Below are 24509 nucleotides of genomic sequence, written 5' to 3' on the forward strand. Positions count from 1 at the left end.
ATTATGAATCTGAATTTTTATTAAAACTTCCATCCTTCAATTAAACTGTCATTCATGTTTTTAATATTGTAATTACTCTGGGGATAAGTGTTTTCCTATTTAGCAAAAATAAGGTCAATATGGCGAGCGATAGCTTTGATGGAGCTGTCTGCCTGTATAATGACATCAGAGACCAACTGTTTCCTGTTCAAAGACAGATGACTAGATGGCAATGTGATATGAATGTGTGCCCACTTACAGGGCACTGATAGGTGGCCTAGCATGGCTTTGTTTCCTCTGTGCCACCAATATTGACCTAAGGCTGTTTTTGTAATAATAGAACAGCAGCTTTATTTGTTCAGGAATCAAAAAGCTAGAAATGCTGGAAGCTGTCTGTTTTTGGTGGATTTTAGGTATGATGTTCTCACTCGCTAGAGGAAGGGTGGGGAGATGGCCTGTCAGGTTTTTTTTTCTGCTTGACAAATAATTTTTCATGCTATTACTATACTACTATACTATTTCAGTAGAATTATTTGTTATTAAAATATAACTTGAGTTGTGTTATGTGTTTAATTTCAAGCGTTACATTTTCATTTTTTTCATTTATTTTTATGTTCACTTACACCTTATCCTGGCCAGTGCCCTGTTGGGTCAAGTTTTCACTAAATTGCTGGGTACAATGCAGTAACACACCTGAACAGAACGCCACTTCATTGTTGGGCCTCAGCCTGCGTGAGCAAATTGAATTTTGTGTTGTTGATGGTTGCTTTTAAATGGTGGAATTAGAGTAGTCATCAGCTATAGTCACTATTTACACTATTTTTGTGGTCAAAGAGAAGTCACCAGCTGCAGTCCATCATAATCTGGAATTAATAGTCCATGAAACAAAGTTAAGTGGGTTTATTAAACTTGCTACACCACCAAATTAATGTATTCTGCAAATTTTGACTTATTTTCACAAACCCTACAATAAGCTTGCTTAATAAAATAAATTGAATTTAGTGTTTTTGAGCTCAGTCACAGAATGGGCTGAATACTGTATTGAAAACAAGAAGTTTACGCAATCTCAGTGTGGTCATATCCTACTCCTTTCGGTACGTCTGCTATTTTTCTGCATTCATTTGTTACTGATAGAAATGTTCAGGAACAGAAATAAAAGTGGAAAATAATGTTTCTTCTATTGTAAAGACAGAGGGAAACAATAATGTGGCTTATTGAAAGAGAGTGAGGAGTAGAATCCTGGCATATCATGGTTATGGATAGATTTTTCAAAACTTCTTTAAATTGAAGGCAAGAAAGCATGACCGAAAGAGAGAAGAAATGTGCCCTTTAAGCCAGCGTTAATTAAAATGCTAAGGGGCATATTCTGATTAACAAGAGCAGAGAGAGTCAGCTGGAGGGCAATGCCAAAAACTTTTCAACTTAATTTCTGTTATTGTATTATGTGACATGAAATATTTTCCACAGACAGGCTAATCTAGGCTGACAAACCCAGACTATGCAAAATCACTTGGTGTCTGTAGATATGCTGTTAAGCAGGCTGTGTGGATAGGGTTGATTTTATTTTATACTAGTCAACATTGCGGTGGTTTGCTAGGCAGTAACCTTGATAGTAAGGGTTGATTGTGTTAATCAAAGTATCAGCCATATTACTATTAAACATAACATTCAAGTTTGCATTAATGTTGGCTAGATGTTTTTAGTTGAAGGACTATTCTCAGTCCAGCAGTGACAGTGAGGTGTTTAAAAACTCCATCAGCGCTGCTGTGTCTTATCCACTCATACCAGCACAACACACACTAACACACCACCACCATGTCAGTGTCACTGCAGTGCTGAGAATGACCCACCACCTAAATAATACCTACTCTGTAGTGGTTCTGGGAGAGTCCTGACCACTGAAGAACAGCATGAAAGGGGGCTAACAAAGCATGCAAAGAAACCGATGGACTACAGTCAGTAACTGTAGAACCACGAAGTGCTTCTATATGGTAAGTGGAGCTGATAAAATGGACAGTGTGTGTAGAAACAAGGAGGTGGTTTTAATGTTATGGCTGATCGGTGTATATGCATTGCATCCAAGTAGTGATTGTTCATATCAGGAGTAAAGAAGTAATACAGTGGTGAAGAGGAGAGCATACAGACTGATGTTCATAAAAGAAACTGCCACCACTTAAGGATTAGATCATGAACCATGCTAGAACTACAGGAGCTACATGAATATTGCATTGGTCTCACATGCTAGCAAGATCCAGTTGTGAGTAATTCTGAACAAGCTAGAAAAAGAGATTGCCCTAGAACAAGCTGGATTTAGGTCAAGAGGAGACATGTGGGATCAGATCACAAACCTCTGGATCGAAGGGAAGAAACCAGGCACAATATTTATGGGTCACTGATTTCACAGAGGCATTTGACATGGTACAACATGAGCAATTATGTATAACCATGCTTGAGACAGTTTCCCCTCACACCTCATCCAACTACTGAGAAATCTGTTCAGCCAACAAAATGCCAACAACAACCAATCACATATCAGCATGGTTCAGGGTGAGAAAGGGAATTTGACAAGGGTGTAACATCTAACCATGTCTGTTTAACATCCTTGGGGAACAAGTTATGAGAAAAGCGATACAAGGATTTGGCAAAGGATTCTGTATTGTCAGGTATGCTAATGGAATTGTATTGGTCACATCACCAGAAGAACCACAAGAGCTGGTGTGGAATATAACAAAATTGATGAACACTATAACAGTAGTGGATATTCTGGTGGAATGTAGATTGTGCAAACTTCTTATCAAATTCTAAATAAAGTCAAGAATGGCAATGGGCATGGTGCTGTTTGTTTTTCCACCTCCTTGTCAATTTGACCATCACCGTGCTATGACTGATGAAAGCCTTGGTCTGACCAGTAGCCACATATGGACTTAAATGCCTGAAAGCATCTTTCTTCCTCTTTATTCAAAGTCCAGGCTTTAAAAAGAAGTTCATCAAAGTACTGTTAAACATTTCATGGAGGAAGATGATGACCACTGAGCAAGTTTACAAGACGAAAATGATCGACTAAACCACATTAAGTCCCACAATTTATGTTACTTTGGTCATGTGATGAGGCACCACATGACACTATTGAAGCCAATGTTATGTCAGGACTTGTTGAAGGACAAGGAAGACCAAAAATAAGCTAGATTTACATCACGAGATTGATTGCAGTATTGGTGCTAGTCTGCTACAGGCAACACGAGAGCTGATTCATTTGTGCAGCCAACCATCCCAAAGCGATGACAGTGTAGTGACATGACATACTGCTTTATTTTTCTTCAGCAATTCTAAATCATTAATAAAATATGAACACAGTCATTAAGCCTTAGAAATTCAGTTCAAAGAACAATGTGTATGTGTGTGTTCAAAATCTGTGACTGAATCCCAGTTTAGAGACATTTATTGCTTTAATCATGTAGTTGTGTGTGATACCACAGAACCTTTGGAAGAGCACAATAATAATCTCTCACTTTGTTTAACAGTATTTAATGATATCAGTTGAATTTTGCAATAGAGTTACACTTTTGGAAAGATCATTATTGTAATTCAACTAATGCTTTTAGAAAAGCAGTGAGAGTTGAGTAAAGTGTTTTCTACTTTTCTCAGTACAGAAAAATGCATGGCAATCAGACGTATGCTATAGATCTTGTGGAAAGTGCTGAGGTATTACTTTAGGAATATAACCACTGAGCAGTTTCTGAGGCAAATTGAGTGACTTCAGTCTATTTAAAAAGTCCAGAAATGACTGTTTAAATGGCACTTTTCTTGATATTTGACAACGGGCAGGAATAAAGATGGAGCAGATGACCAAAAGTTAATGTATAACCCAATTTAGGCTGTATGTTATTCTTACATGTTTTTTTTTTTTTTAATGCATATTCTCCCTTTTTTCTCCCAATTTTAGCGCGTCCAATTTTTACCCAAATGCGTTATGCTTCCTCTCTACTGGTGCTGACCCTCACCGTGAGCAGTACCCGACTGCATCTTTTCACCTGCACGAGGCGAGTTCATATGTCGATCAGCCTTGTGCACAGAGAGCCACAACATTATTCCTGATTCCTGATGCAGTCACCATCAATCAGCCAGCAGAGGTCGTAATTGCGTCAGTTATTTAGTCCCTATCCGGCTACCTACCAGATGGCAGAGCTGAGCTTTGATACGATGTATTCGAAATCCCAGCTCTGGTGAGCTAGCGTATTTTACCGCTGCGCCACCTGAGCAGATGTATCTTTTCCATCTTTATTTTTGCCAGTTCTCATTTAAAAGTTGCTCCTTAAAAATCATGAAGACAAAAATAAATAAATAAACTTAACATTTTTTGTAAAAATTATCAAATTTGTGTAACAAATGTAGAATAGCAACCAATGCTAATTTGTTATTCAAAATTAATAATATAGCACGATTTGTTGAGTAAATTCAAATAATGTTGGTTATAGTCAATATTTAATACATAGTCAATATATAATAAATATTATTGACTATTTATTATAGTCAATAATTTATGTTTAGGCTTACCTGTACACTGAGAGAGTACTGATAAGTAACTAATCATCTTATTATTGTTATTTATTTGTAAGATTTTTGACACAATGATTTATTTAAAAAACCTTTGTTTTGTGTTATTTGAAATATGCATGTAAACAAAGTTTGTTGTTAAATTTGGAGATCTCGATTTAAGTGTGGAGGAAATTGGTAGCTATTGGTGAATAAAGTCTACAAAGGTAGTTCTAAATCCTTGGATGTTCATTAGTCCACAATATGACAGCTGTGTATAAGTGGGGACAATTTACTAAAAATTTACTAATTTACTAACTATTTGAATGCTGTCACTGCACAACCATTCTTCCACCTACATATGTTAATCATTAGTACATGTTTACCTGAATGATGAGCTGAATGAATACAGACCTATTGACTGTAGCCCTTTTTTTAACTGCCCTGTATTTTGTAAGTCAAAGAAGAGACCTCCACAGCACCCCACAGGACAACATATTATTTGGACCATTCTTTGCCCTACAGTGATAATGGCATGTTAGCATGTGTAAAAACAGATATTTTTGTCTTCAGTTTTTGGCTAAAAAAGCCTTTTTGTACATTTCAGAATGTGAGATGATAAGGGAATACATGCCCTGAAAACTAAGCCACTGGTTGTCATGTCGATTGGTCATAAAGTCTTACAAAGCGAGATGAGTATAAATGTATGTCTGAGAAAAGGCTGATGAGCAATACACTGATGATTGTCGTCAGCTTTCTTTGAAATATCAAGGTGTCTCTGTTATGGCCTGGGGTGCATCTCAGCCAACATTCTAGGGAATATATGTGGTCAAAATCAATAGAATGATGAATGCTGATGGGCTCAGTTATGAGTCATTGTAAGGGATTTATGACTGTACACCAAACCGTGCTCAAGTGCAATGCTTATAGCTATTTTTATTGCATTTCTACCCTGTGCCAGTAAGTATAAAATAAGCCTGCCAGGCTCATTATTATTTAAAAATATAATACTGGCATAAAAAATTAGGCACATCGTTCATTATTAGCAAGCAGAAAAAATAACCTCTTCACTCTTTTTAAATGCTTGTAGGCTGCTATAATATAAAAATAACAACTGCAATGGAATAAAAAAAAAAATACTTGAGAAAAAAGTTGAGAAAACACCATTACATGTTAGGTTGTGCGTTTTTAAATATTAGGACACTTTGTTGGTTGTTGTTTTGTACATACTCCAGTAAAAGTAGGTGATGATGCAGTTATATTTACATATAAAGAGAAGGTCCTGGGTTTGATTCCCGGGGAGGGGGTTGTCCAGGTCCTTTCTGTGTGAAGTTTGCATGTTCATCATGTGCCTGCGTGAGTTTCCTCGGGGAGCTCTGGTTTCCTCCCACAGTCCAAAGACATTGGAGAATTGGAGATACAAAATTGTTCATGACTGTGTTTGACATTAAACTTGTGAACTGATGAAGCTTGTGTAACCAGTAACTACCGTTTCTGTCATGAATGTAACCAAAGTGTGTAAAACATGATGTTAAAATCCTAATAAATAAATACGTATAAAGAGAAGTTAGTATAGTTGTTGATGTCTCTCAAACCTTTCCTCTCAAATATGCAAAATGTAATCATTGTAATTACACTTTTTATTGTGTTACAATAATCACTATTCGTATAACAGTTTGTATACTACACTGATCAGCCATAACATTAAAACCACCTCCTTGTTTCTACACTCACTGTCCATATTATCAGCTCCACTTACCATATAGGAGCACTTTGTAGTTCTACAATTACTGACTGTAGTGGTGACTGCTCTGTAGTGGTCCTGTGGGTGTCCTGACCATTGAAGAACAGAGTAAAAGTAGGTTAAAAAAGTATGTAGAGAAATAGATGGACTACAGTCAGTAATTGTAGAACCACAAAGTGCTTCTATATGGTAAGTGGAGCTGATAAAATGGACAGTGAGTGTAGAAACAAGGAGGTGGTTTTAATGTTATGGCTGATCGGTGTAGATGGTCTACTTAATTCACAATCATTAATATCATGCTGTAAATTTTTGGGCTAATTCTGATTTTATTTACTTCAAGCTTTTTTTCTTCTTCTGTGGATTAGCCTTATGTGGGCTAAAACGACACACTAGCACATTTTTTAACTCACCATATTTTTTTAAGAATTTAAATAATTTGCTTAGAAAATATTGCGCAATGAGTCATGTATAATTATTTCACATCAGTTAAATACACCTTCACATATTTTTAAACAGATATTTTATGTGTCGCAGCAGCATTTAAATGCAGTGCGAGTGCACACACATACCCCATGAAGGCCTGAACTAAAATATGAATGTGTCTTGCTGAATGCACATTTTAAGCAACAACTCTCATGTTAGCTTATTTTCAATCTTTATTCCTTAACATAAAATCATAACATTTATGTTTAATGTGACAGTCCAGGTTAAATAGCCATAAATGTAATCTGAATGCAAAAATGTTTATAGCTAACAGCTAAACTGCAACAAAAGAGGCTAAGACTGGACTAACATCTTGCATTGGCGAGATGTTTGAGATGAGCTGTACTGCTTGAACAGATCAGTCTGGTGTGTTTAAGCATTACCATTTGGGATCATACTCTTCTTTCTCCTGACATCATGAGCTGAATTATTGCAAAACATTTGGGGCGGCTTGGTGGGTAGCACTGTCGCCTCACAGCACGAAAAAAAGGTTCTGGGTTCGATTCCCAGGTGAAGTGGTCCAAGTCTTTTCTGTGTGAAGTTTGCATGTCCTCCCCGTGTCTGCGTGGGTTTCCTCCAGGAGCTCCGGTTTCCTCCCACAGTCCAAAGACATTCAAGTGAAGTGAATTGGAGATACAAAATTGTCCATGACTGTGTTCGAAATTGAGAAAAGACTTGAACTGATGAATCTTGAATAACAAGTGATTACCTGTCCTATCATCAATGTAACCAAAGTGTGTACAACATGACGTTAAAGTTCTAATAAATAAATAAATAAATATTGCAAACATTTCTATATTTGTTATCTGACCATGTTCGATGTAACCTTTAAGCAAGGAAGTATGGTGCACTTATTTTTTAGTTTTTGTCTAGACTGGCAGTAAGTAAGCTCTACACATCAGAAGTATCTTTGATAAAGGATTTGATTTTTAATAAAGAGTCTTATTAATCCTTTAAGATAACAATGAGCTGCTGGAAGAGGTAATTTCCTGAATAGTGTTATCCCAATATATTCTTTGAGGTTTATTATTAATATTGTTTTACCTGTATTACACATGACACTATTCAGTCTTATTTTACATAACTCTCTCTAAAGAAGCTTTGCTCATAGCAATACTTTTTGTTTGGCAGCTTATTTTTGTTTGTGCTGAAAACAAAGGAGCTGGAATATATTGCTATACCACAGAAAAATCATGCTTTGTTTACCTAATAAAGCACCAGTTTATTGTCCATCATTTTTGCTGAAGCTGCAATGAGCTAATGAATTTATTCAAAAATAGGAGGGTTTTTCAAAAAGTTTCCACACTCCACAGTAAACTCTATTTATTAAGAATTTCAAAAACAGATTACATCACTTTTCTACAGTCACCTTCTGATGCATTGTTCCCAGCGTCGTACCAACGTTTTAATGCCATCAGCTAAAAATGTTTTTTTTAGGGCTGTCAAACGATTAAAAATTTTAATCGCGATTAATCTAAGAATTTCATAGTTAATCGCGATTAATCGCATTAAAAAAAATCGGTGTAAATGTTATAGAAAACAAGGATTTTTAAGTGAAATGTTACAATTAAAATGGTGAACACATTTTATGCTAAATGTACTGATGTTAAAAACTGCTGGGACAAGAGAAAACTGTAAGGGAGTTTATTTACTCACATACTAGGCAGTAAATGTCAGATTGTAGGTTAAAATTTCTCCATCAGCAAACATTGTAGATCAGCGGTGCTTTAGGTGGGATAAGGCGTAGTTATTGTAACAGACTTTTCTGTGGTTGTATCGTGACAATGGTTTGATGGACGTTTCTACACGAAGTGAGTGTGTTTTGACCCTTTTGGGCTTCCATAGTTCATGGACTAACGTGCTTTCCGGTATTTGGTACCGTAACAGAATAAGTTAAAAAAAAGTGTTCTGCTCCCGACAACTTGTGAATATAGCATGTATTTATTTCTTTATTAAGAAAGTGCATCCCTACAACGCTCGGTTACATTATGATAACAAACCGCAAATGAAAAACGGTGGCAAGTCCGACATTAAAACGTTGGTTCTACCAGTCAAGTCTCAACATGAACTAGAATTTGCGTTAACGGCACTATTTTTTTTAATCGCGTTAAATTGAAATCGCGTTAATGCGTTATTATCGCGTTAACTTCGACAGCCCTAGTTTTTTTGTTAAGCGTGTAGCCACTGATGCATTGCTGCTTTCACATCATCATCATATGAAAATCTTCTTCCCCTTAAAGCTTCTTTGAGCGGTCCAAAAAGGTGCAAATCAAATGCTGCTAAATCTGTAATTTATATAGACTATAAGCTCTCGCTCAGTCTCTCAGACATGACCAATTACTACTCCTCCCACCCTCACCATTTCAAAAATATATACAAAAAAAATAACAAAAATATAAAAGTGCGGAAGTTTAACTTCATTCTTAAATAGATTTTTAATGTGTAAAATAATTTAGTTAGATACCATTACACTGTGCAATAATCAAGTTTTGGTAATGTTACAATTTGGATAAGAATCTTTGCAAATGCTACGATAAGGCTACAGTAGCCTTAAAGCTGATACAATCCACCAATAGAGGGAACAACAAAAAAGGACCCAAAACTACAAATATGGTGGGGGCACTGAAATATAACATGGGATTTAAGATTGAAGAATCTATTGTGAATTATGATGATAAAGTTTTTTGTGATGTTTTTTCAGCAGTGCTCATAAGGGCTGGTACTCGCATTGTACGTTTTACTGTTTGGCATGTTGGGACTGTTTTTGCCCTTGTATTAAGTTCTGGGCTATTCATAATGACCGTATGTAAACTGCATTACCCAGGGCCACTACATGACTCTTTGATCAAGTTGTATATCTGTAGTGTTATGCTGGAAAATAATACTTAATGATTTACTAATACAGCCTGAGACATACACCAACATTGGAATAAGGGGAGTATTGGCACTTTTCCCTACTTCAGGCACTGCTTATTGGAGTTTTATTATCACATAGCAAAAAGGAGTATGGCATTTGAAAGTGATAGTGGATGCACCAATTTGCACAATTGCTGAAAGCACTGATTGATTATGCAAAATTACAGTGTATATGTTACTGAATAAAGAGTCATGTCGGCAGTTCTGGCCTAAAGAATCTTATCTTATGATCTGACACTGAGCATTCATATCTCACAGTGTGGCATTGAATTGGACAAGATATTTTTCAGGTCTTTCACTCTGTCTCTGTCTTTTTCTTGTACGCCATTATTGTCAACCCTTCAGACAGATGGAATGATTTGGCAGATCAAATTGAGACGAATATCGTATTAGAGTAGTAGGTGGATTCAAAGGTGGAGCGCTCATTAAGGTTTATCAATCTTTTTATACAGGTGGATATATTTTTTCATGACTTTATGTAAAAAGAACATTGTATACTCACAGCTTACATACATACATTGAGGCCAGTGTGTAGTTCTGTTAGGTGTGTGTTTACGTGTGTGGTGTGTGCCAGCTTGCTGTAGACTTTATTCAGTGCTCCCCAGCAGGTGTCCATCAGTCATCATCACCCAGCTCAGTGCTCGCAATCTCGCTGCCACACACACACATAGACACACATGTACACACTTTCCTCACTACTTTTATATGGCTCATGCTGAGCCAAATGTTTTTTTGTTTTGACCATGGCTCGTAAGCTGCTACCTAGTTGGGTGCTCAACTCTTCAAGGTCTCAATCAGTCTGGTCACTCTTTTGGCACTCCATTTTCTCTTATTATAACACCCACAAACATACTACCACCATTATTATTATTACTTGAAGTAAACTTGAATTTTACGGTGCCAAGGTGGTTCAAAATTTCAGAGTAGTTTCCTTCAGGTACTGTGATTTTCTCCCACCTACAAAAACACAGTGGTGCTCTTAGGTGAGTAAATTAAAAGCTTTAGTTTGTACTGCTCTGTGATGTTTGGTATTCTCTCAGGTCTGTTTTCTATTACACTAATATTTCCTTTTAGTGTTTCCAGTGGTGCCCCTAATTAAGATGAACCACTTAGTAAAGATGTATCAGTGAGCACAGATTTTGCTGTGAGTACTGACATTGGAGGCCAGTAATGGTTAGTTATGAGCAAAGGTACAGAGGTCCCTTTTTTAAACAGGGGGTTACAGCTGTCTGCCTTTATGCGTCAGTAGTGGGGTTTTGTTTGTGTTTTTGTTCCAAATGGCTTCCACCTCAATTGTTCAGCAGTGTCTGGATGGTGGATCAATCATCAATCACTCAGTAAAGATTTCAAACAAAAATAAGTCAGACTCCATGGCAGTAGCAGTAGGCTGCTTAGCTGAGATGTCTGATGTAATGTCGGATTTTTTTTTAGTTAAACAAGTGAACAAATGCAACATTAGGAAAATAAACTACATCTGGCAATTATTTTCCTTAAAGAAATCCTCTGGGAAATGAGTAGCTATACACATTGTAATTAGTAAAAATTATTACCACACTGTGACCATGGTATACTAACCTACTCAATGTCAATGCTCACAAACACTTACTGATATCCAAAAAAGGATAGAGAGGAGCAGCTGGAATCATCTGATTTGGTTTTCCTTTAATTTGTCAAGCAATAAGAAACATCAGTTTTAAGGCCAGACTAAAATACATGTTGCTTAATTTGTTTGTAGGTTTTTGCTTTCTCTCTTTAAGAGAAATGAAAGTTCACAAATCAGTGTTGTGATCAAGTTGTCCTCACCTTTTTGGCTATATCATACTTTCTGAGAAAACCTTTTGTGAGATTTTAGAGCTTTATGTAGAATTTTCATCTAAATTTAGTCTGACTAATAGTGTTGTATAGTTTGCAATCTTATACCTTATAATGTAACAAGCAGTTAACCTACTAGATTATGTTACTGTATTTTCATCTTCATGTCAGTAAGTGTGTGATTTCTTGCAGTAGACTGGTGTCCTGTCCTGAATGTATTCCCTTTCCTCCTAACCAAAAGATCAAGTATTTGGGCACAATAACAAGCTCTGTGACTGAGTTTGGACAAAATGAAAACTGCCTGTTGATCCCAACCAATCCTGTGGACGCAGTGAGGTCCATGTCAAAACATAGATGAGTTTTTTCGTCTTTGAAACAGAACATGAAAAAAACAGCACTCCATATGGTGAAACACAGCAGTGGCAGCATTATGCTCTGGGGGTGCTTATCAGTGGCAGGGACAGGGATACAGGGAGACTGGTAAGTAATAAGGAATGGATACAGAAACATCCCTAAAGAAAATCTTTTCCAGAGTGCAAGCAAAGACTGGGCCAACAGTTCACCTTTCAACAATACAATGACCTACTAGTACAGCCAAAACAACACAAGGCAAGTCTTTGAATGCACTGGCAACACTGCCAACACTGGCAAAGCCCAGACTTGAACCACATTAAACTACTGTTGAATGACCTTAAGTTGGTAGTTCACAAACATGTGATATCCAATCTGATAGACAGATCCAAGGCGTTTATCTGTAATTGATGCCAAAGGGTCTTAATTATTTTTTTTAATGAGGTTTTTATTAGGTTTTTGAAGAAGTCCACTTGTTAATCAACATTTATTTACTTAGAATGACAATTATATGCATAAAAAAATCAGGTCAATACCCCGAACATGTGCATGGCCCCCTTTGTCATCCTTTGGATGTCAAGGTTAGGGATATATTAAATGTTGGGTTGGTGGTAGTTACTTGTAGTACATGTGTTGAAGTAAATGTGTCTCAACACAGTGCATTAAACCCATCAGTGTATGGGGCAAAAACGTTTTTAATGAAATTGAGGTACATTGTTTGCACTTTAGTCCTGAGCTGAATGATTTATAACTAAGCTGTGGTGCTCTTTGTTATGAGTATAAGTGGGCTGAGCTAATCACTTTGTATGAATGACCAGTATTTTTTCCCATAGACCATACATTATCATACGCTCTCAGAATGTGAAACACAAGTCATCTACATATTTAAATTACAGTAATAAATATTATAGATGCACTATTCTCTGCACACTGCTCCCTCATACACACACAGCTTGAGTGTGCACTGCCAGAATAAACCAGGTGTGAAAAAATGCGATTCTACGTAAAACAATCATTTAGGGGGATATTGCTTTCAAACACTCTGCATTCTGAATGAGATAATAACATGCTCCATAATCAAATATAACATTTAATCATACAGCTGTGATGTGGCTGCTGAAAAACTGGAAACGTTCATTATCCAGCTTTGATTGTTTAAAGGAAATGCTGTAGCTGCCAACAGTAGGCCGATTGCCAGTTCCCTGAACACACACCTGCTCTCAGCTGTTAGGAGGAGATATTAGATGGAAAACAAATATGATCAGGGCTCTGACTGGCTCCATGTGTAAGGGAGTACTCGAAAGCTGTGCAGCAGAAATACTTGCTGTGCCATTTTGCCACCCAAAAATGCATTACATTTTTATATGGATAGTGTACAGTAAAAGTTTCTTTTAAATAATAGTGTCATTATGTAACAGGATAAAAACCTCAAGTGAAAGTAAGTTATACAGACTTTATAGTTGTTTAATTTTAGTCATTTATGTAAAATCAGGAAAGTGGATTCAGAAAGTATTCAGACCCCTTGACTTTTTGCACACTATATCATATTAGGGATATGATTGCTTTTTTTACTTATCTACATTTCTAACTTATCTACACTTCTTCAAAAAGTAATTTAAAATTAAAAACTGAAATCTCATATTACAAAAAGTATTAATACTCTTTATTTAATTCTTTGGCAGCAGTTACAACCTCTTAGATATGTCTCTATAAGCACATCTGGGGTTGGGTAGATTGATTCTTCATGGCAGATCTTTTCAAGCTCTGTCAGACAGTCAGCGTCTGTGAACTGCCATCTTCAGGTCTCTCTACAGATGTTCAATGCTGACACCACCTCGTTTCACCTTAGGGGTGGTATAACCAGATGATTGACACTAAAAAGTGCCTGTTTTGCTTAAAAAGTTACATAAACAGTTACAATTTCGAAAATTTTTTACCTTTTTTTCCAGAGTGCTTTAATTTCAGTTTGGCAAACTTCAAGTAGACTGTCATAAGCCTCTTACTCATCAGTGGCTTCTGTATTGCCACTTCCATAAAAGTCTGATGTATTGAGAGATGGTTATGATTTATGTAGAGATGGTTATCTTTCTAACTGGTACTTCCATCTTTCTTACCTTCCTGGGCGGCATTGTGGCTCAGTGGGTAGCACTGCTGCCTCACAGCAAGAAGGTCCTGGGTTTGATTCCCAGGTGCAGTGGGCCGGGTCCTTTCTGTGTGGAGTTTTCCCCATGTCTGCTTTGGTTTCCTCCCACAGTCCAAAAACATGCAAGTGAGGTGAATTGTCCATGACTTTAACATTACACTTGTGAAATGATGAATCTTGTGTAACCAGTAACTACCTGTCCTGTCATGAATGTAACCAAAGTGTGTAAAACATAATGGTAAAATCCTAATAAATAAATCTTACCTTCATGACCGAAGCCCTTTTTGTCCAGATCTTGCTGCACAGCCAACTCGAGCTAGTCTTCTTTAATTTCAAGATTATTGAGACAACTGTAGTCCTGGGAGCACTCAAGCATTAAATATTGTTTTATGTCCTTACCCTGGTCTATGCCTTGCCACGGTTTGATCCTGGAGATTTGTTTCACTTAATGTTTTCACATTATAGGTAATTAATTGTAGACTGATGGGTAAAAAGGCAATTATATCCATTCAAAATCAAATCCACAAAACTGTGAGGTGTGCAAAAATTCAAGGTTCTCTCTAAATCTATTGTAAGTGCTTCATAATCTGTGGAAATACAAAGGCTAGGTGACATGATAAATGGTAGCAGTTAACATTATGGTAGAAAAGGACTAATGTTTTTAAAGATTTCTTCTACTTGATGGGGAAAAAAGGACTGAAAAAAAAAAAGACTCCAATTTTTGAACAATTGTTAACTGTGGAACTATATGTAACACAAAAGGTGAGATCTTTTGCTTATGCCAAGACACTTAGACAAAGACGAATGATAAAATTTTTACTTTACTTTCTAATAAGCTTTACTGCTGCAGATTTGTTTATTATTTATTTGTTCTACGTGGGATATAATAGTCATTTGGACTTTTCAATTACAAATAGTTTATTTAATTAGCAAGAGAATGTAATTTAGGATTCAGCCCCAGAACAGAGGTAAACGTAGTTCTATTTATAACTTTTCAGGTGTAAATGATTGAAAAGTTAATGCTTATGAATAAATATAGCTATAATGATGTCCACAGAGACAATTTGTCTTCAAACACAGAAAAACTGTCACCAAGTGACCTCACAAGCTGGTAGCATAGTGTGTCTACTCTTTATTCAGGTCTGTTTCTGGGTCAGAGACTCTGGGTAAGTTTTAGTTTCTCTGGAAAAACTCAAACTAGATGAACTAGTTACATTAAAAGAGTTATACGACAATGGCTGCGTTTACCTTTTTTTTTTAAAGTAGAGAATGTTTGTTTCTAAAGCAGACCAGGTAAAAACATTTAAATTGCACTGTAACCACTTAGACTCTAAAAGAGGTTATTAGTTATAGCTTTATAATATTATCATATTATCATAAAAGTAGCTGAAAAGGAATATACCTATATTAATTTAAATTAGAAACTTTAAACTGTTGATATATCCTGGAAGTCTTGAGGGGATGATTATTGCGGGGGCAGCATTTGGCTTGAAAAATGTACAAAGTAATTTCACCTCTTGCACAGCAGCCTGTAAGGTCATGGCGATGTAAAGCTAGACTATCTATGAACAGTGTCACCCTTGTTTCAGCAGCTTTGCATTTATGGCAGACCTATGTTTGATTATTTACACCAAATTTTGACTTTCTTTTACCTTGATTTATATGCTTTTGTATGCATATGACAAAGCAGAGTTTCAGAAAAGCCAAAATAATTTAATAAAAGAACCCCTATTTGTAATATTTTTTGTCATGACTGTAATGACAAACAGCTTTAGGCACTAGAATAGGATCCCGGATTCGAATCCCCAGTAATGCTATTAGCCGGTGAGGCAGCTACATACATAGACTTGATAGGATATGTCTGGGAAAGGGGGTATAAGCCCCACATCTGCCAAGTTGCCATTGTTTGGCCCTTGAGCAAGTTCCATAACCCTCAATAGCTTGGACTGTGTACGATCATAATTGTAAGTCGCTTTGGATAACAGCATCTGCAAAATGCTGTAAATGTAAATGGGCATGCTTGGGTAGGGGGCCACTGGCCCCTGTCCCCACACCTTGACCACTTGTCTAGCAAAAATAGACCAACTTGACATAATTGCCCTTGGTTCATATAACAGATTTAATCAGCCATTTGGTTGTTCAACATACTGTTGGGCTGTGTACTGGATTTATGTTTTATTTAATCAAGGCTTTCAACCATGGATAGCACTACTGTTTGGGATCTATAGGTCTGTAATCACTGCATCACATCAATTTCTCTGTGATTTTAGAGTGTTCACTTACTGGAAAGTAGTCAATAACATTGCACGGTGCATGATTGGAGATGTTGCCACTGATGGGACCCTGAGCAAGGCCCTTGACTCTTAATTGCACAAATTGGAATCTATCATTATTGTAAGTCGCTTTGGCTAAAAGCTTCTGCTACGTGCTGCAAATGTAAATATAATTATGATTTAAAAAAAGTTGGTCTGTGCCCTTCAAAATGAGTCCTTGGAGCTTCTGCTAACTAATATTTTAGTTTCACTGATTCCTTATAGAGTACAGAAGGGAAAATCTTATCTAACCAGCTTTTGCACATATAAAATATATAGTATTTTACATCGTCTATAGGGAAAACACTGTTTATAAGTTTTACATAATATACTGTAGCATTGAACTGAATGCTACTGTTCTACACAGACCAACGGAAATCTTTCATCTACCCTTAACAAGCTGCATCAACTGCTACCTAATGGTCAAGCTATTGCTACTTAATCTACTTATTCTCCTGAATGCTGCGTCTCTATATGTGCATGTGTTTTAAATCACAAGGGACAGTTCATCTTGTTTAGGTCTCATCACTTATCTGTCTATGTGTGTTCACCAGATGTGAGAGCAGATTTCAGTCCATCGTTACCTTCACTCCAGCTCCTTTGATCAGGACCCATTACGCTGACACTTTATTCACAATCTGTCTTCAATAAAAACAATGAGATAGGCGTCTGTGTTAGGGGGGTGTAATATGTGTCATGTAAACATACACATTTTTAATTGGTAATTTACTGACTTTAATAAGTTTGTCATGATTAACAGAAGCATTAAAGTGTTATGTGATATTGAAAATCAATAAATAATTTATCAAGCCATTATGCTGTAGATCTCTTTTGTAGCTATGGGCAGTTAGAAATAGCTGTGAACACACCCCAAAAGCATTTTTTAAAATTTCCATCAACCTTTTCATTGGCAGGGTTGTGACAGGTTTCACTGATACTCTCGATTCAAGGCAGGAATACCCGGGGCAGGCTGTCAACCCATGGCTTTGGCCATCCTCCCTCGTCAGATATAGCCAGTTATGACTGTGTAGACATTCAGGCAGCCAACAGCACTGCTGAGATTCATATAGCTACCGTCATAAACAAACCATATTCATTTAGCACCGGTTCCTGCTCCACCAGAAAACACTTTGTGCATCACAGTAATACATTCTAAATTCTAAAGGTGCCAGTCTATCACACACACAAACACTTTTTTCTTCCTCCCGCCCTCCCTCTCTTTTATTTTATTTTATTCCTTCTCTATCTTAGAAATTACGACTCTTTCGTCATACAACTTGTAGAGCAGGTATGCTGTATGTGTGTGTGTGTGTGTGTGTGTGTACGTGAGTGAGAGACCAAACCCAGGTACCAGGACCATGGAGCTGGGCAGCTACCACACTACCTGCTTGCCACACACACACATACACAGTAAGATAATTTTTAGCAAATGCAATTGAGTAAACTTTTTACTAACACCTTTAGAGCAGCCAATCCATCTTTTATATTTCTTTATATAACCAGATTATCCAGAGAATATTCAGACCTGCCAGTCAAATCCCATTCTATCATTTAAGATCCCAAGCTTCATTTTCCCATCTGTTTGTTTAGAAAATATGCCTTACCAGCTGGCTGATTTGAAAAGGTAATGCTGGAGGCGGAAGCCCTGTTCTCTGTTTCATTCTTAATTGTGATTAAAGTTTATTAACTTCATTTCTTAGGTTTTTAGGAAATTAAAACAAATTATGCAGATGGTGCACAGCTAAGTTCCAGAGATACAATCTTTTTAAACGAACACACAAGCTTCTGTATAGGCTACAATTCTATTGTTATTAGATCCTAGTGCTCTTCTTTTTTTTATTTATATATGCATTTTTCCCCCTTTTTCTCCCGATTTAGCATTGTCAATATGTCTTCCACTGCTGTGGATCCCTGATTGCGTTTAAGAAGGGTATATTTGCTGCTTACGTGCCCTCCGATGCGTGCACAGTACTAGTGGACCCTTCTTTACACCCGTGCTTCTGCACTGACGCCTCTATCCACTAACCAGGGTCCTTGCACAGCGTTTAAGAAAGAAAGATAGAAAGAAAGATATCCTTTATTTGTCATATATACATATACAGATGTACAGTACAATGAAATTCTTTCTTCGCATATCCCAGCTGGTGTTGGAAGCCATCTTACGGCGCCCCTGGAGCAGACAGGGTTAAGGGCCTTGCTCAAGGACCCAACAGTGGCTACATAGCAGAGCCAGGATTTGAACCGCCAATCTTCCGGTTGATAGCCCAAAGCCCTACCCACCAGGCTACCAAAGACCCCACCCACTTAGTCTGGTCATTTCCCCAACCCAGCAGACACGGTGGCCAATTTGTGTCTGCTGCAGGCACTGCCAATTGCGGCCGCTAGATGGCACCCAGCCGACCGGTAGCAGAGCTGAGACTCGAACCGGTGTTAGCGGAATATCTCGCTGCGCCACCTGGGCGCACCCTAGTGCACTTCTTATCCAAGAAAAAGAAACACTGGAAAAACTTTATGCAAGGGTAAAATCCCATAAATGAAAACTACTCTCAGTATGTAACTTCAATATCGTACTGTTTATATAATGTACATGTAGCACATTACTACCCACCTTCCTCAATGCTGGATTGCTATACATCTGTAATATGAGTATAAGCAACTTGTCTTTAATTGCACAGTGGCAGTGCTGGAGCAGTTAGGGTGGGTTTCATATAACATCAAGATTCTGGAAACTTGAGTTCAAAACTTAACTCCAGTCCCTGTCTGTGTGGAAGGTAGCTTGTTCTTATATCCACCTTCCAAAAACATGCAGAAGGTAGACTGGCTACTCTAAATTACCCACTTCCCCCATTAGATTAGTAAGTGAGTAGATAGGTACTGTAAGTGTGTGGTGCCTTATAATGGATTGCCTTCTTGTCAAGGGTGTGGTTCTGCCTTGTGTTTAAGCATTGACGCTGGACACTTCAACCCTGGTTAGGGTAAGGCTGTAATTAAAAAACAATACATGAGTAAATAATTTGATCTTTGAAATAATAAACTATATTTTTAAAGGATAAGTATACAATATAAAGGTGTACAGATAATGAGACACCTGCATATTGCATGATTAATAACCTATTAAAATCATAGTAAACTCAATAATAGTGGCTGAATGTGCCACTAACTAATTATAAAGCCCTGTGGGTAGGGACACATCATTAACTACCCGTGTGTGTGTGTGTGTGTGTGTGTGTGTGTGTGTGTGTGTGTGAATGTGTGTATACACACAAGAGAAATAGAGAATATATAGGCTTTTTTCTGCAAAATCGAAAATCTTTATTCACTGGCTAAAAATGAACACATCCCACCAGCTCCAACATCCTTTACTTCATACAGCCATGTGGAAGGATGGGTGGGGGGTTTGTTAGATAAAGATTCTAGAAGAGAAAAGAGAGAGATTTTCAGAGAAAGGAAATGAAGAGAGTGAGTTTGTACAGTGAGATATAAAGGAGTGGGTGTTTGTGACATAATAATTACTACTGAAGGGTGGAGGCTTGTGTCAGGGTTTGCTTTTCTTTTAATCTACTATTTACTGTTTTTTGACCTGGACGGATGATGGGCAGTGTTGTATCTTTTTATTGCCTCTATCTCTTGATTTCTCAAGGTCCAGCTCTTTTTCATCTCCTATCTCAAGGCTAAGCTCCGACTGTATGAGCACACACACACACGCAGACACTTCTTGTGCAATAGAGCATCATACTTTCCACCCATGAAGCTTACAGTCAAAATAAAACTCATCAGCCTTTTGTCTCCTCCCCATCTTTCCATCGAACTGTCTCCACAGCCTCCAGATAATTAATTAATCACAATTTGTCAGGCCCTGTCTTTCTCTGTCACTTCTTCTCTGTTTCTGCTTTTTTCCTCCCTCCCTCCCTCTTTTTTATTTAATTTTATTTCTCTTCTATCTTAGAAATAGCGACTCTTTTGTCATACAGCTTGTAGAACAGGTATGCTGTATGTGTGTGTGTCTATGTGAGTGAGAGATCAAACCTAGGTACCCAGGACCATGGAGCTGTGCAGCTACCACACTACCTGCTTGCCACACACACACAGTAACAGGATTTTTAGCAAATGCAATTGAGTAGCATTAACTGGAACATTTGCCATTTTATTAAGCCTTATTTGTGTTTTTCTAGCTGTGATTTTAGCTAAGTTGCTTATTCCCGAAAGTCTATTTTGAACCAAAATTACTTTGTAATGCCTGTTAAGTAAAATTACATGAGTAATATTTTATTGACTTGTTTGAGGGCAAAATGCCAGAGACTAAAGCACTTTCTGCAGTCTGTATTTTGATCTCTTTCTGTCTCTCAAACACAGCAATGGGGTTTGTATATCCCACCCTTTGACAGGCAGCATTGTAACAAGATAATCGACTTTACCTGTCTGTGGATTTAAAATCGGTGTGTACAGAGACATGAAATGAATTTTTAAAGCTGCAGGTGTGAAGGCACGTTTTATACATCAGCAGTGCTGCTGTGCATGCATGAGTCAAGGAATATTCACAGTGTGTCACTGCAGTAAGGTTGTGAGAGACACACAGAGCTAATTGTTACATATTTTTACTCTTGCTTTCATACCTTATAATTTAAATAACTGGTTTAAACCTAAACTACAATTAATAAAAGCCAAACATTCAACAATTCCACAATTAAGGTGTTTAATTAGAACAATGAGCTTTTAGTCTTTGAATAGTAGTTGTGTATTTGTGACAACAGACCACAAAGAGTCGTGACATAGGACTAGTTGTCCCAATCATAATACTGTACATGTTTAAGATAATACAAGATCATAACAAATGCTGGCAGATTGTTGTTAAGAATTAAGAGCAATTGGATGGTGTGCCAATGTGAGACAGCCATCTCCATCATGACTGTGATATTGATCCCAAAAGCTACAGCTATGCAACAGAGCATATTTACCCACAAAATATATTTAAATACAATGTATAAATATAAATATACATTAAAAAAAGCACTGAATAACGTTTGTAAGCCTATAGGTTACCTTTAGAATTAAAGATGCTTGACAGCATGTTCTGTTGTGCTGGGTATGAGAGTCGTGACTGCCTACCCCATTAACAGCTAACATCATTCTCTACATTTCAAATATGTAACTGAGGGCATGTATCCTTATGCCTATCTCACACTACATGTTTTTAGACCTGATTTTCCACTCGCTCACAGGTTTTGGAGGTCACCGACAGATGTGCCAGCTTGGTGGCAAATCGGTGTTTGCTTGGGGCTTGACAATCGCGACCTCCAAAACCTGTGAGCGAGTGGAAAATTAGGGCTAAAATCATGTAGAGTTGCGATCCAAGAGGCTCACCGATCGCTTACAGGCACCTTCAGATGAAAAGTGTGAACTTAGCCTTACTCAGCCTAGTCCAATTATAGTTTAAGTCAAATGTTTATACAGTATATATACCTACAGTAAACATTACTGAAAAACAGTGATTGCAGAAAACATTGAAATCTCAAGACTGCGATGATGGGTCCACTGTGTTACTTCTATAACTGTACATATTATTAGCAAAAACTTTTTAAGACTGAGATTCTTTTTCCTAGGCAGCAACTTATCGGTGTGTGTGTGTGTGTGTGTGTAATTCACAGGCTCAGTGGCTCTGAGTGTGTTCCTGGTGTCACTGGCAGTAACAGTGTGTGCCGTTTGGCTGGTTGCTCTCTGCGGCGTCTGTGGTTGGTGTCAACGCAAGCTGGTGAGTTACACACAAGCACACTTTGGGTTAAGCAGTAACAATACTATTATTCACAATACAAACAGAAATAAACAACAAAATATTTGAATTTAATAATAAAAACTAATATAAGGCAGTATTTATAATACTTTTAGGATTTTTTGGGAATTTGCTTTTCTTTTTTCTTTTCCCTTTTTTTCGTACCATACGAGTCGTTACAGAGTCCTTGATTGTATTGTCCTTTTCTGCAGACCCCCACCCTGTACCAGGAAAGCTGCACACTATTATGCGTGCAGTCACAAGCACTTTTTCCCACAGTGAGCCATAATGACACAGAGAGACAGACTTTACTCCTCCATGAGTGAGCTCCCTCTCCTGCAGGCGCCTTCGACTAGCCAGCAGACCATTAATTACAGCAGCAATAAGGAACCCCACTATCTTTGGACATGGCCAGCTGTGCCTGTTGGACGCCTGTCCAGGTCAATAGCACAGCTGAGATTCTTAATGAAAAGCTTGAGATCTCAGCAGTGGTGAGCTAGCGCATTAGACTAAAACCCTAATGCCCAAGCACAATAGTTTAGGATTTATTTTACTAATGTGGAAATATAAAACACCTTTTAAACACCCTTGTATTCACAGTAGACATGCACACTGTGTTTTTAGAGCAGGTCTATTTAATGTTGCGCTTGACGTAAATGCAGCGTTTTCTCACAAAATAGGGCTCCCTTATCGACATGTTGATTTTTGTTTATATTTGTCTACAAATTAGAAGTTTAAAGGTTCTGGATTCAGTTAAATATTTTTAGATACCATGTAAAGTTTATAGTTTCTTATACCATATTTTTCCCCTTTTCTTTGAACTTATATTTTCTGATTCCTTGCTGAGAAGTTGTGCACATGAACACATGGCACATGTGAAGCCACTGTCTGATTGGTTTTCAAAAACCATCAGTGGAGGAGTCACTTGAACAGTAAGGCGGTGAATGTCTTTATTGCCTCAGACATGACCAATTGTGTCTCTTGAGAGGTCTGATAGGTGGATGCCACTCAAAGACTCAAACTAGGATCAACAAGTCAAGTCATGTTTATTTATAATGCACCTTCAAAGACATCTACGTTGTCCAAGGTGCTGTACAATAAAATTAGAACAATGATAAAACAAATCAATGATGTAAAATAGTAATAAAGGACATATAGCACATTAAATATGTAAATCAATGTAAGTAAAACAGTTACCACAGAAAAAAAGCCATGCTAAGGCCCAAACGACTGTGAAAATAAATAGGTCTTCAAGCTGGATTTAAAACTATCAGTTGTGGGGGAGTTCTATAACTTTGAGGCAGCCACAGAGAAAACCTGATCACCTTTAGTCCTCATCCAAGAGCGTCTGAAATTTAAATGATGTGGTGGGCTACCATGTAACACCAGTGCATCACTTGAATGCCATACAATGCTACTTTTAACTCATCTTCCCATTCTTAACAAAAGCTTAAAATGTTAAGAATATAAAACATGTTCTAAATATGTATTTTAGTGAAATATGTCATTGAACATAATCACTTGAACACTGAATAAGTCTGTATCCCTATACAGGCTCTTATTGATCTAATAAAACAAAGGCATATAATAATGTATTCATGCTTTTTGGAAAAGCATTTGTAACAAGCTCATGGCCATATGTCCACATATGTCTGTAGATGGCCATAAACTGTTATAATAGTATAACCAGTGTTCTTAAAGCAATTCCAATATTTTTCATGAGAGACAGCTCTTTAGATTAGATTAGATTTAACTTTATTGTCATTACACATGTACAAGGCAACGAAATGCAGTTTAGCATCTAACCAGAAGTGCAATAAGTAGCAAGTGCAGGATAAACGGTATCTACGATATACATTATTTACAGGATATGGGCAGTGGTATGAACAACATATACAGGTCATTGTTATTTATATAATACATTGTATGGCTTTTTATCTTCACAATCTATCTATCTCCAATTCCCAGTCACATATTGCAATCCTTGGTTGCAGGATGGGCGCCGACTGTCACACACGCCCTCCAACATGTGTGCAGTAGTAGCCAGCTGCTTCTTATTTATCTGGCAGCGATGAGGGCCTCACACTGAACTTAAATGCTTTCAGAGAATCCTGCTAATCTTCACTTAGTGCAGTAAAGTTCTGACGTAGCATATCACAGCGGTAGAGAGGAGAAACGTTGTCTGACCTCCAGCCCCTTAGACACAACCAATTATGTTTTTTGGATGCCGACCAGGTCTGTGTGGCACTGCTGAGATTCCCATCTATGTCATTACAGCTTCTTAACATGTAACATAAGTTGTTCTTACATATTATGAAAGCTTGAACATCAATGACCAGTTATAACAGCCTAGACATCTAGGGTCACGATAGATAATTAAGCAAAGTGTTACAGAGGTTTATGTTTTTCTTTTCTAAATGAGAAAAATGAATTAATTAGAGGGCCTTGCCAATTTGCTAATGAGTTGGA

General features: G+C 37.4%; 1 protein-coding gene across 1 annotated transcript in view; it reads left to right on the plus strand.

Moving 5' to 3' along the window:
- The window catches only part of syt7a (synaptotagmin VIIa), a 228092-nt gene that overhangs the window by 71115 nt on the left and 132468 nt on the right, over positions 1 to 24509 (plus strand). Inside the window, exon 2 of the mRNA XM_062993413.1 lies at positions 21919 to 22022. Within this exon, the coding sequence (XP_062849483.1) occupies positions 21919 to 22022 (104 nt within the window). The remainder of the gene's footprint in view (positions 1 to 21918; positions 22023 to 24509) is intronic.

The sequence above is a fragment of the Trichomycterus rosablanca genome, chromosome 1 (assembly GCF_030014385.1).
Source record: "Trichomycterus rosablanca isolate fTriRos1 chromosome 1, fTriRos1.hap1, whole genome shotgun sequence".
Classification (NCBI taxonomy): domain Eukaryota; kingdom Metazoa; phylum Chordata; class Actinopteri; order Siluriformes; family Trichomycteridae; genus Trichomycterus; species Trichomycterus rosablanca.